General features: G+C 44.3%; 1 protein-coding gene across 3 annotated transcripts in view; it reads right to left on the bottom strand.

The window, feature by feature from the left end:
• Positions 1 to 290: 290 nt before the first annotated feature.
• LOC126094458 (semaphorin-2A-like) overlaps positions 291 to 14,689 on the bottom strand; it is an 816,626-nt gene continuing 802,227 nt past the window's right edge. For all 3 annotated transcript variants that reach the window (XM_049908840.1, XM_049908839.1, XM_049908838.1), the window contains 2 exons: positions 11,059 to 11,305; positions 291 to 1,385 (listed from right to left, as the gene is read on the bottom strand). In XM_049908840.1, the coding sequence (XP_049764797.1) occupies positions 1,308 to 1,385; positions 11,059 to 11,305 (325 nt within the window). In that variant the 3' untranslated portion in view covers positions 291 to 1,307. The remainder of the gene's footprint in view (positions 1,386 to 11,058; positions 11,306 to 14,689) is intronic.

The following is a 14,689-nucleotide window of genomic DNA, read 5'->3' on the forward strand; positions in this document are numbered from 1 at the left end:
TTTCAAGAACCAGTCTGAGACAGGCAGTAAACATTAATGCAGGTGACAGGTATTATCTTTTGCAGCATAATTCCACCTTTTAAATTAGTTATGATGTGGAAAAATTCTGAACAGCAGGGAAGTTATCTGAGGTAAGCATTTAGCAGAATATTGTTTCTTACATTGTAAACCATGGATTCTCTGTCACATTCATACAAATTTTATACTTGTCTTAATCTACATTCACTGAAATATTTATTCCTCTTTCTTCCTTTTTAAAACAATGAAGGATGATAGAAAAATATCACAGATCCATTAAATATCTTTATGGGTGGGGAAGTTCATCAAATACATTCACAAATATTCAGGAACACCAAACAGACACAGTTCATTTTTAGCACTGTACCATTTATATACAAACAGTCATTCATTCAAGTGTCAAACTTCGAAATTGTCTTTTGTGGCTAGCACTGTGGTTAAGTGGACACAGACCTCATGTAAGACTATAAACAAGAGTTTCCCCAAAGAAATTATAATTTCTTTTCATTTCCTAAACGAAATTCAAAAATTAAGAAAAAGCAATGTTAACATGTGAAGTTCATTCTGTTTACCTGTGATCTGAACAAAACATTTTTTTTTTCAATTTGACATTGTCAGTTAGCGTCATTAAAGGAACATACGTCATTTTTTGCCACTGTAAGTCAGATATCTGCTTCTTGTCAGACAGCAACAGTAATTTATTATTCTTGCAACTGCTAAGTCTACAGTGTGTTACATTCACAGCACAAATAAATTCTACTTTCTGCCACACAAACACTGGCTGTTATACAGTGGATGATGTTAGCAGACATGCTGGAAAGGTAACATCCCACAAGACTTTCCTTTGGGGAACTTTTTACAGGGGCTAAGAGATAAGTAACGTTCATCAACGGTAAACTTTTGGATGTCATGTTCCCCAACAAGATACACATTAAGAAACACCGTTATTGTCCTTACTCATAAATCATTTTCTAGAAAACCTAAATCAGTTTGTGTCCAGGTCCCAAGTGCTACCTACGACAGTAAGTTACCCATCAGTCAATGTACTGACATATCAGCAAACAAACACCATTTGAGCGTACAATGTCCACAGCTCAGAGCACTTGCAGCCGCTGGTCCAACTTGCCACCAACAGCTGTCAGTTTAGGAAGAGCTGCGAGTTCGCGTGAATACTGTGCACGGTCTCCGGGGCCATCGATCCACTCTTCTGAGGCGGCCAAGAATGAGGCGCTCGCTGAGTAGATGGGAGCCACATTCTCCAGCCATGTGCCTCACTTAGCGTTGCCACGTTACCTTATCAGTGAACCGTGATAGATCTCGTTTGGATGTGCGTTTTGGTTGCTTTCATTCTGTCGCGCCAGGCATTGCTGCAAAACAAGTATTCTTATTACTCATATATCATACGGAACAGAGAATTAGTGGTATGTATTATCTAAAACAATATTATTTGCGCAGGTATCTGAATAATAGTCTAATGTTTCATACGCTGATTCTCTGTAGGAACTATGATTGTTTGTGTCCCTTAAGGCGAGTTTCATCTTCCGTTATATTTTAAAACAACAGGTGGGCTGACGAGTGCTAAACTTCATTCACTGACATCTATTGTGCTAACCTAATAACGGTAGGCGCCATTAGTGAGAAGTTTAAAAGAAAATTCATATCTTTTTCATATGGCCTGATGCATGTTTATCATATTTCTGCCTGTGGGGATCAAATGTTCAAATGTGTGTGAAATCTTATGGGACTTAACTGCTAAGGTCATCAGTTCCTAAGCTTACACACTATTTAATCTAAATTATACTAAGGACAAACACACACACCCATGCCCGAGGGAGGACTCGAACCTCTGCCGGGATGGGAATCAATAACGCAACTTTGGTGTACTTTTGGATATCATATAGCCTAACAAGATACACATTACGACTAGACAGGTTGTACTGAAGGTACACTTAACTCCTCTTTATACGACCCGTTCATCTACAAACCAACGCTAAATTACGTTTCTAATGTTTGTCCATATTTATCTCTCATATGAATACCTGTGACGGGAAGTGAGAGAGAGCGAAAAGTGATGTAACAAAGTAGTGAGATTTCTGTTTTAGGAAAGGTTGGGGTGCGAACACAGTGAGAGAGAGGGAGAGAGAACGAACAAGAAAAGCAGTGGAACGTTGTAGTGCTCTGTGCTCAGTTTCTTGCACTCTTTCTGACTGCTATCACCAAGATGCGGTTTAGTGATAGAAAATATTCTAATGATATTTTCAGTAATAAATTTTCTAACGTGGAAATATCAAAAGTGGCATAGCAAATAAACCAGTCTGCCATCAGTGCTGCACCAAAGAGAGCAGCCAATAACATCAATGAATTGCAGTCTATTCTTCTGGATGCCATACCTTCAGTCTTTTAACACTGAAGGAATTGCACAGCGAAGTGATGGCTTGACCTATTAAGTTCTTTGGTAATGTAAGCATTTTCATGAATGTTATAGTGACTAGCTGCATACGTAACCATTGCCTTCTCGAAGCACTATGTTGAAGCAGCCGAATGTGCCACCTACCTTCCAGTTCTATTCCTCACACAACGTAGTCGTAATTGAAAACCATCTTGACAGAAAATAGACATACCATCATCCAGCTCTCCTGAAAACCATTGCGGTTTCATTAAAAATTTTACAACTAACGCTATCTTGAATGCCTGTTAACTCGTTGAAAATGTCGAAGGAACAGCACACTATCCCACACTGAATTCCTAGATATGTAAAAGCCTTTGACTACGTTGTAGTCTGGTTACTCTATCTCTGGCCGCAGCACATCAGCTCCTCAACAGGACAAACAATCTGTACAGGTACATAAAAAAAATTGCATTAAGTGACTGCATTTAAATATCGAGCATGTTCCCAATGACAGCTGAAATTATCAAGGGACAGTGTAATTGATCATTTTTGGCGCTGACACCATCACACGATAATGTAAGAGAACACACCTGGATCTCGCTCAAGACTGATGTGTCATGGTCGTTACTTTCACCAGAAATACACTCCTGGAAATGGAAAAAAGAACACATTGACACCGGTGTGTCAGACCCACCATACTTGCTCCGGACACTGCGAGGGGGCTGTACAAGCAATGATCACACGCACGGCACAGCGGACACACCAGGAACCGCGGTGTTGGCCGTCGAATGGCGCTAGCTGCGCAGCATTTGTGCACCGCCGCCGTCAGTGTCAGCCAGTTTGCCGTGGCATACGGAGCTCCATCGCAGTCTTTAACACTGGTAGCATGCCGCGACAGCGTGGACATGAACCGTATGTGCAGTTGACGGACTTTGAGCGAGGGCGTATAGTGGGCATGCGGGAGGCCGGGTGGACGTACCGCCGAATTGCTCAACACGTGGGGCGTGAGGTCTCCACAGTACATCGATGTTGTCGCCAGTGGTCGGCGGAAGGTGCACGTGCCCGTCGACCTGGAACCGGACCGCAGCGACGCACAGATGCACGCCAAGACCTTAGGATCCTACGCAGTGCCGTAGGGGACCGCACCGCCACTTCCCAGCAAATTAGGGACACTGTTGCTCCTGGGGTATCGGCGAGGACCATTCGCAACCGTCTCCATGAAGCTGGGCTACGGTCCCGCACACCGTTAGGCCGTCTTCCGCTCACGCCCCAACATCGTGCAGCCCGCCTCCAGTGGTGTCGCGACAGGCGTGAATGGAGGGACGAATGGAGACGTGTCGTCTTCAGCGATGAGAGTCGCTTCTGCCTTGGTGCCAATGATGGTCGTATGCGTGTTTGGCGCCGTGCAGGTGAGCGCCACAATCAGGACTGCATACGACCGAGGCACACAGGGCCAACACCCGGCATCATGGTGTGGGGAGCGATCTCCTACACTGGCCGTACACCACTGGTGATCGTCGAGGGGACACTGAATAGTGCACGGTACATCCAAACCGTCATCGAACGCATCGTTCTACCATTCCTAGACCGGCAAGGGAACTTGCTGTTCCAACAGGACAATGCACGTCCGCATGTATCCCGTGCCACCCAACGTGCTCTAGAAGGTGTAAGTCAACTACCCTGGCCAGCAAGATCTCCGGATCTGTCCCCCATTGAGCATGTTTGGGACTGGATGAAGCGTCGTCTCACGCGGTCTGCACGTCCAGCACGAACGCTGGTCCAACTGAGGCGCCAGGTGGAAATGGCATGGCAAGCCGTTCCACAGGACTACATCCAGCATCTCTACGATCGTCTCCATGGGAGAATAGCAGCCTGCATTGCTGCGAAAGGTGGATATACACTGTACTAGTGCCGACATTGTGCATGCTCTGTTGCCTGTGTCTATGTGCCTGTGTTCTGTCAGTGTGATGATGTGATGTATCTGACCCCAGGAATGTGTCAATAAAGTTTCCCCTTCCTGGGACAATGAATTCACGGTGTTCTTATTTCAATTTCCAGGAGTGTAGTACACAGCAACTATTCGAGAAGAAGCACGAATCACTTAAGTCAATTCGGACGGTGATGGTACATCACAAAAAGTATCTTTGGGAAAAAAGACTGCCATCGGGATACAGTTCTGAGGGATGTAGAAGCCTTAAAATAACTTGGGTCTTATTTATGAAATGTTGAGGCATCAATAGAGATCAACGAACTAGAATCAAAAACCATGGCTGCAATGACGACAGCTCACCATGCTGTTATGCGACAAACAAATGACAATTTACCTGAAGGGTATGATATACTAGATGAACGCCCACTCACTAGCTCTGTGTTGAAGTGACTGGTAGCAACAGCAGTTCAAATTTAAAAACGTGTCCATGTGCATGTGCTTGCATGTGCTTGCCTAGTGACTGTGTCACCAGTGACTGTATCTGGCAGATATCTGGTACACATTCCACTGTAGAGACAAACGAGGAAAGGCGGCTTCGCCAGTAGGGACACGTGCTGAGAGTCACAATCCCATGCCGAACAAAAATATGTAAAACTTACGCAAATGGCAGGCGTGTAGGTACACGACCTAAGAAGCTACAGAAACATACTGATAAGCCAAAACATTGTGAACATCCGCTTAGTAGCGTGTTGGTCCACTCTTTGAGAGCTCAGTCAGTTAGCTGTTCTTTGTGGCATTCATGCGATAAGTCTAGAGATATTTCTACATCTACATCTACATCCATACTCCGCAAGCCACCTGACGGTGTGTGGCGGAGGGTACCTTCAGTACCTCTATCGGTTCTCCCTTCTATTCCAGTCTCGTATTGTTCGTGGAAAGAAGGATTGTCGGTATGCCTCTGTGTCGGCTCTAATCTTTCTGATTTTATACTCATGGTCTCTTCGCGAGATATACGTAGGAGGGAGCAATATACTGCTTGACTCTTCGGTGAAGGTATGTTCTCGAAACTTTGACAAAAGCCCGTACCGAGCTACTAAGCGTCTCTCCTGCAGAGTCTTCCACTGGAGTTTATCTATCATCTCCGTAACGCTTTCGCGATTACTAAATGATCCTGTAACGAAGCGCGCTGCTCTCCGTTGGATCTTCTCTATGTCTTGTATCAACCCTATCTGGTACGGATCCCACACTGCTGAGCAGTATTCAAGCAGTGGGCGAACAAGCGTACTGTAACCTACTTCCTTTGTTTTCGGATTGCATTTCCTTAGGATTCTTCCAATGAATCTCAGTCTGGCATCTGCTTTACCAACAATCAACATTATATGATCATTCCATTTTAAATCACTCCTAATGCGTACTCCCAGATAATTTATGGTATTAACTGCTTCCAGTTGCTGACCTGCTATTTTGTAGCTAAATGATGGCTAAGCACAGGTCACATAATTCCCGTAAATTACGGGCCGGTGCATTGAGGTTGCAGAGCAGGCGCCTGGTAGCGTCTGAGATGTGTTCGATCAGGTCCAGAGCAAGCAAAACTGATGGCAATGCCTCAATATGGGTTCACTGTGTTGCTTCTGAAACAACTATAGCTCGATTCTGGGCTTCTGACAAGGATAGTTAACCTGATCGAACATGCCATCGCAGTATGGAAGACATCAAGCATGAAGGGATCCAGGTGGTTCACAATAATACTCACGTGGTCCAGAGATGTCATGGTCGCTTATATACTACCACACGTTCCATGGACACGCATTAGAATATCCCCAGTGGAATAACACTGCCGAAACTGGCCATTGTGCATGGCATGGTGCATTTTTGGAGCAGCCGTTAACCTGCATGATGGGGTATCTGGATGCCACCATGTAACTGGTATAGCAAGAAATATGATTCATTCTACCAGGTGATCTACCATTGATTCATCGTCCAGTCTCGATAATCCCGTGGGAAATCGTACGTGTCGTCTACTGAGGAGCCAACAATGAGCGCTGGACGCTTCAACCACTACCCGTAGGTGATGATGATAGTACCACGCGAACAGCTGACCATCTCCGTAGTTTACATGTTGCTCGTCCCCAAGCACCGCACCATAACAATCTGCCCTTTGTCAAAGCCGCTTATGTCAGTGGATTTCTTCATTTGCCAAGCGTATCGTCGCCAAATTATCCCATAATTTTCTCTGCTCTGTTTAGCTACTTTCCATAGTGTGCCACGCGCGAGCAGTGTCGGCAGGTTGCATGCATCATTGAGGTGGGCAGACTTCATAACGTTTTGAGTAACTGGTGCAAGTTGTCAACAGCAAGAGGAGCTATAACCTCCGCCTAGAAGACGTAACAGATCGGAAAAAATGGTGTTTAAGTACCTGTTGAAACGAATCCTCCGTAGAACGGAGAATTCGATATAGTTCAGTGACAGCGAAAGTGCTTCCACTGTAGAATACTGTTTTGAAGCAAATCATACAGTCAGGTACACGCACATCGACTACTAATACCAACTAGTGCATTAGCCAAAATATAAGGCGGAGTACTCATTGAACTCAAGTAAATATTATTTATACACAACAATATTAAATTAGGCAAGGTAGACATCAATCTGAAGTTTGATATGACCGCAACAGTACTTTAGTGTCCAGGACCCTTACAGAGATAGTGAAGTAGACTTGCTCCAACCTATGAGTCTTCGAGACACTGAACGTCTACAATGGCATTACTTCTAAATCACCGTTCCCTCATAGGTGGAATTCACATTTAAAGTTACATAGGAATGGTGAATTCTTAGAGGAACAACTAATTTTTAATATCAGAAACAGTCTTGATCACAAATTATTTCGGTGACCGGTTTCGACCACTACTGTGGTCATCTTCAAACCGATGAGTAAGAATCTACTTCTGGTGGTAAATCACAGTTGTGGTTGAAACCGGTCACCGGAATAAGTAATTTGTCATCAAGACTGTTTTTGATAGAAAATATTTGTAACAACATTGATCACTGTTCACTCCCACAACGTATTCTGAACAACTAATTTCTTTCACACATTTGGAAAAAAAAGTGCCAGAGAGGTTGCAAACTATGGTAAAATGCTGGGAACGTGAGACAAACTTCGTGTTACAATCCATTGGTTTCTTGCGACACCGCATTTGCCTTTTAGAGTGGTGACCATACTTTTATTTTATTTTTCTTTTTTTTTTGTCTCATTTTAGCAGACAGAAGTTAGATTTTGACTGCTTCTCTGACTGTTCAGATATATAAGAGGCACTGAAACTAAAACAGAGTAGATGGAAAAAAGTACGTGAACCGTTTGTTATTTTAAAACTATTATAGTTGTATCGCATTGTGAGACAAGACGGTCAATGTTTTCATGGAAAACGTTTGTGGTTGCCCAAAGAACGGTGACTGAACGCAAGCGTGCACCTATTCGTCCGAAGCAAAACGAAGGTCGTGAATGTCTTTCTCCAGGGCTCCGAAAATATGAGACTCGCGTGGGGAGAGATTAGAACTATGAGGTCGCGGGCTCAGATATTGCCAAGTTTGTTTCACTTACGCTGCAAAAGTTTCGCTGTGAAACTTTCACACATCGTTCATACAGTTCCAGTCTCGCCCACTGAGTTACCATATTTTTGGAGCCCTGAAGAAATACATTCATGGGCGTCGATATGTTTCGGATGATGGGGTGCATACCTGTGTACACTCAGGGTCCTGTAAGCAACCGCAAACGTTTTCCATTAAGTCACTGACCTTCTGGTCTCACTGTGAGATAAATATATTGACAGTTGTACCGATTACTTTTGAAACAATAGAGTTGTTTGAAATGTATCATGAGACAAAAGAAATTATTCAGATAGTGAAAGGAGGCGAAAATTTAATAGTCATGGGTGACTGGAACTCGACAGTAGGAAAAGGGAAAGAAGGAAACGTAGTAGGTGAATATGGAATGGGAGTAAGGAATGAAAGAGGAAGCCGCCTGGTAGAATTTTGCACAGAGCATAACTTAATCATAGCTAACACCTGGTTCAAGAATCATGAAAGAAGGTTGTATACATGGAAGAATCCTGGAGAAGGTATCAAATAGATTATATATAATGGTAAGACAGAGATTCGGGAACCAGGTTTTAAATTGCAAGACATTTCCAGCGGCAGATGTGGACTCTGACCACAATCTATTGGTTATGAACTGTAGATTAAATCTGAAGAAACTGCAAAAAGGTGGGAAATTGAGGAGATGGGACCTGGATAAACTGAAAGAACCAGAGGTTGTAGAGAGCTTCAGGGAGAGCATTAGGGAACGATTGACAAGAATGGGCAAAAGAAATACAGTAGAAGAAGAATGGGTGGCTTTGAGAGACGAAATAGTGAAAGTAGCAGAGGATCAAGTAGGTAAAAAGACGAGGGCTAATAGAAACCCTTGTGTAACAGAAGGGATATTGAATTTAACTGATGAAAGGAGAAAATACAACAATGCAGTAAATGAAGCAGGCAAAAAGGAACACAAACGTCTCAAAAATGAGATCGTCAGGAAGTGCAAAATGACTAAGAAGGGTTGGCTAGAGGACAAATGTAAGGCTGTAGAGGCGCATATCACTAGAGGTAAGATAGATACTGCCTACAGGAAAATTAAAGAGACCTTTGGAGAAAAGAGAACGACTTGCATGAATATCAAGAGCTCAGATGGAAACCCAGTACTAAGCAAAGAAGGGAAAGCAGAAAGGTTGAAGGAGTATATAGAGGGTCTATAGAATGGCGATGTTCTTCAGGACAATATTATAGACATGTAAGAGAATGTAGATGAAGATCAAATAGGAGATATGATACTGCGTGAAGAGTTTGACAGAGCACTGAAAGACCAAAGTCGAAACAAGGCCCCTGGAGTAGGCAAAATCCCATTAGAACTAATGACAGCCTTGGGAGAGCCAGCCCTGACAAAACTCTACCATCTAGTGAGCAAGATGTATGAGACAGGCGAAATACCCTCAGACTTCAAGAAGAATATAATAATTCCAACACCAAAAAAGCAGGTGTTGACAGATGTGAAAATTACCGAACTGTCAGTTTAATAAGCCACGGCTGAAAAATACTAACTCGAATTCTTTACAGACGAATGGAGAAACTGGTACGAGAAGAAGCCGACCTTGGGGAAGATCAGTTTGGATTCCGTAGAAGAGTTGGAACACGTGAGGCAATACTGACCCTACGACTTATCTTAGAAGAAAGATTAAGGAAAGGCAAACCTACATTTCTAGCATTTGTAGACTTAGAGAATGCTTTTGACAATGTTGAGTGGAATACTCTCTTTCGAATTATGAAGGTGGCAGGGGTAAAATACAGGGAGAGAAAGGCTATTTACAATTTGTACAGAAACCAGACGGCAGTTATAAGAGTCGAGTGACATGAAAGGGGAGCAGTGGTTGGTTAGGGAGTGAGCAAGGGTTGTAGCCTATCCCCGATGTTATTCATTCAGTATATTGAGCAAGCAGTGAAGTAAACAAAAGAAAAATTCGGAGTATGTATTAAAATCCATGGAGAAGAAATTAAAACTTTGAGGTTCGCCGAAAACATTGTAATTCTGTCAGAGACAGCTAAGGACCTGGAAGAGCAGTTGAACGGAATGGACAGTGTCTTGAAAGGAGTACATAGGATGAACATCAACAAAAGCAAATCGAGGATAATGGAATGTAGTCGAATTAAGTCGGGTGATGCTGAGGGAATTAGATTAGGAAATGAGACATTTAAAGTAGTAAAGGAGATTTGCTATTTGGGGAGCAAAATAACTGATGATGGTCGAAGTAGAGAGGATATAAAATGCAGACTGGCAATGGCAAGGAAAGTGTTGCTGAAGAAGAGAAATTTGTTAACATAGAGTATAGATTTAAGTGTTAGGAAGTCGTTTCTGAAAGTATTTGTATGGAGTGTAGCCATGTATGGAAGTGAAACGTGGACCATAAATAGTTTACACAAGAAGAGAATAGAAGCTTTAGAAATATGGTGCTACAGAAGAATGCTGAAGATTAGATGGGTAGATCACATATATGATGAGGAGTTATTGAATACAATTGGAGAGAAGAGAAATTTGTGGCACAACTTGACTAGAAGAAGGGATCGGTTGGTAGGGCATATTCTGAGGCATCAAGGGATCACCAATTTAGCATTGGAGGGCAGTGTGGTGGGTAAAAATCATAGAGGGAGACCAAGAGATGAATACACTAAACAGATTCAGGAGCATATAGGTTGCAGTAGGTACTGAGAGATGAAGAAGCTTGCAAAGGATAGAGTAACATGGAGAGCTGCATCAAACCAGACTCTGGACTGAAGACCACGACTATAACAGAGTTCAAAAATGGCTCTGAGCACTATGGGACTTATCTTCTAAGGTCATCAGTCCCCTAGAACTTAGAACTACTTAAACCTAACTAACCTAAGGACATCACACACATCCATGCCCGAGGCAGGATTCGAACCTGCGACCGTAGCGGTCACGCTATAACAGAGTTTACTTACTGTTTTTATCTGTTTCGTTTACATTTGACCGTCCCTTATATCTGTGATAGCTTCGGTGATCCGATTGGTTCGATACTAATTTGTAAAACCTAGATCACAGTCAATTTAAACGCCCATGCAGTTGTTAACACAGCACAGTCTGACCCTTATCGACGAAGTGCCAGTAAATGCTCACCGCCTGCTTGCGCTCCCAGGACTTCATGGCGGTCTTGTACTTCTCGAACTCGTGGCACCAGTCGGAGTAGATCTTCTGGTAGTCGTGCGACTTGCCGGGCGGCGAGCAGCGGTGGGTGTCGACGGTGACGTTGTAGGAGCAGAGCAGCGCCCCGCCCAGCCAGCAGTCGTAGCGGCCCGCGTCCGCCTCCGTCACCGCGATTATCACCAGCCCGTGCTCCGACGTCTCGATGTACTTCTCGGGCTTACTGTACAGCAAGAACACGACAGTTACACGGGGGCAGTTACTGGTGTTCCCTCCAACTCTCCCTCTAAAATAGAGGAAGGCTCACTGGTGGAGAATGTCTCATCGAAGTCAGGACCTACAAGCAGATTTTCAACAATCGGAGCAAATTATGAGAAACTATTCGAGGGAGAATATACAACACGTGAAATTTAATGAACACGTATTGAGAAATTCATGATTTCCATAATAAATAACCCTTTATCCGTGCAATGTAGACTCCAGGCCGTTACACGCTATGGACTCTTGGTGTAGTGTGGGCTGGGTCACTATCATATTGCGACCGCATGAGCTTTCGTATTCCTACATACTTCTTCCAAAAGAGGAGGCATCTTGTTCTGATCACCTCTCCAGAGGTGGGGAAGTACTGCGATACCTGAAAGAGTAACGATCTCAAATGCGTACCGCTGCCGTCATGGAGAACAGCACAGCCCTTTGTCAATGAATGGAAAGGTCTCGCCCACTGGGTGCTACATATTGTAAATGGAACTGCATGGCAACCATGTAGTTCCACACATAAGTTCATCAAACCTTATTTCATCTTTCTTCTGTGAGGGATCGCCTTCCACAGTTCGTTTCAAATGATCAAAACCTCTGTGACATCTGTTGTAAAACGGGTATCGGTACTTTCACTGCTTTGTGCACTGCCCGACACAAGTGAGGCGTTCAGAACACATGGTCGTATGAAACTTCCTGGCAGATTAAAATTGTGTGCCCGACCGAGACTAGAACTCGGGACCTTTGCATTTCGCGGGCATGTGCTCTACCATCTGAGCTACCCAGGCACGACTCACGCCCCGTCCTCAGATGACAGAGCACTTGTCCGCGAAAGGCAAAGGTCCCGAGTTCGAGTCTCGGTCCGGCACACAGTTTTAATCTGCCAGGAAGTTTCATATCAGCGCACACTCTGCTGTAGAGTGAAAATCTCATTCTGGACATGGTCGTACGTCAGTGTAACTCAGTACACATACACATCGCAGGCAGTTATGTGAACTATTACCGTCATAATTATCTGTGACAGGTAGAACGAGCACGAGAGTGACTAGTTCGTGTTTAGAGTTGTTGCCAGGTCTGTTAACGTGTACATGGGGCTTGTACAGCGTCGTATGTTGAGTGATTACTATGATGGAAAGTGAGATGCGGCGTATTCCTGTAAGTGTTATCAGCATCTGACTCAGTTTGAAAGCGGCGTCATTGTGGGTTTCCATTTCGTTTCCATTTCGCAGTCTGGTCAAATCGTGAAATATCCAATTTGTGGTGGATTCAGATATGACAGCTGTCCGATGTTTGACAGCATGGGAACGGGAGGAGAGATTTATTCGTCGTCAAGGTCATGGTGGACCAAGTGTGGCTGCACGGTGGAGCATCGTCATATTGCGCACCAAGCACATCGTAACCCCTTCACACCTGCGACTGCCGTACGAGATGAAGTAAAGGACTCCCTGCGTCATCCTTTGTCATCCCGCACCGTTGATCGAAGGCTAACAGTAGTTGGATTAGAGCAGTGTCGTCCAATGCGTAGGCTGTCGTTAGCACTACAACACGAACGGCTGCGTCTGGAACGCTGCCGTGAACAGGATGCATGGACTGCCGATGAACTATTCCGCATTGTGTTCAACTGAATCGCGGTTCTGCATTACCCTGGATAACCATCGTCGCAGAGTATAACAGCGACCAGAGAAGAGTTTCGATTCTTCCAGTGTTTTGAAGACGCACAGCGGCGTTACCCTAATGTCATGGTATACGGAGCCATCGGTCATGACTCTACGTCACGGCTGATAGCGCCACAGCCGTACGTCACATCCTGCTTCCAGATGTGTTAGCTCTCTTGCAACGTTATCTTGGTGCCATTTTTTAACAGAATAACGCTCGTCCACGCACAGCAAGCGTCTCTATGAACAGTCTGCGTGATGTTGAGGCATTCCCATGGCCAGCAAGATCCCCACGTTCGTTCCTGATGCAACACGCCCAGGAACATCTCGGACGTCAACTCCGCCCGAGTATCAGTATCCAGGTTCAAATGGCTCTGAGCACTATGGGACTTAACTTCTGAGGTCATCGGTCCCCTATAACTTGGAACTACTTAAACCCAACTAACCTAAGGACATCACACACATCCATGCCCGAGGCAGGATTCGAACCTGCGACCGTAGCGGTCGCGCGGTTCCAGACTGTAGCACCTAGAACCGCTCGGTCACTCCGGCCGGCTCAGTATACAGGATATCAAGGAACAGCTACAACTGTTGTTTGCCAACTCGCCTCCGGAGAGGGTGCATCCGCTTTATGACACGCTCTACAATCAAATCCGTGCATCAGTCCAGGTACTTCCCACTGATAAGAGGGCTCATACAATATTTCCTGCATAACCATCCCTCGAAATTATTAAATAGGTTTTTGCGAGACATAAATCGACTTTGTAAATTTGACTCGACTTTTTAATCACTGCGATTACAGCACATACCTTCTCAAGCCATGATATTTCATTCCGTTTCCTCCTCCCAATCTGCGTACTTCAGTATTTTTGTTAAGCGGTGTACTGCATTGCCTTTAGCGCTATTCGTGGATATGATGTCAGGGGTATGACAGCTTGTATCGACTTGTGGTAGTAACAATGAAGAACAGCCTGTTGTCTCATGGTCAGTATTGAGGAGAGAAGAACATTAACAGCTCTCTTCTCGCTCCAATATTCTTCAACTTACACGGCAGTGACGTACCTCACTGCATTTTCCATAAAGTTTCCAAGGCAGCTGCTCAAACTAACTCACTAGAGATAAGTGAACTATCTTGTAGAATGGTCTAGGAAACTTAGTTTTCATTAGAGCAAGTGAAGATTGTGACCAAATCTATCTAAGACAGTTGATTCCTCTTGAGCATTATAATAGCATGGCAACTGTTTAATCGGAACTTTTCTCAGTAAAAGGTGAATTTTAAGATAATTTTTAATTGTTCTCTAACCTACGAAAAGCAGCAAGCTGCGCGAGTCGATCCGTACCCTAATTTTGTTGTTAGCCACGGATAAGTAAAATAAACAAAAACACGATATTTCCCACGACGACATACGACAGGAGTGTTGACGCCACAAGCACCTCAGACATGACACAATTTCTGGTAGCATGACGTTAGATTGCAGTAGGTCGACCAGTAGCAGAACTATCATACTATTTGTAAGGTATTACAAGCAGTCATTTGCCCCAGAAGAAGAAGGACGGGGTTATCGTCGAAAGCTCGCGTTTTTACTGTAAGTTGGTGACGCAAGCCGGCCGGTGTGGCCGTACGGTTCTAGACGCTTCAGAGTGGAACCGCGTGACCGCTACGGTCGCAGGTTCGAATCCTGCCTCAGGCATGGATG

This window comes from Schistocerca cancellata, chromosome 8 (assembly GCF_023864275.1).
Source record: "Schistocerca cancellata isolate TAMUIC-IGC-003103 chromosome 8, iqSchCanc2.1, whole genome shotgun sequence".
Lineage (NCBI taxonomy): Eukaryota > Metazoa > Arthropoda > Insecta > Orthoptera > Acrididae > Schistocerca > Schistocerca cancellata.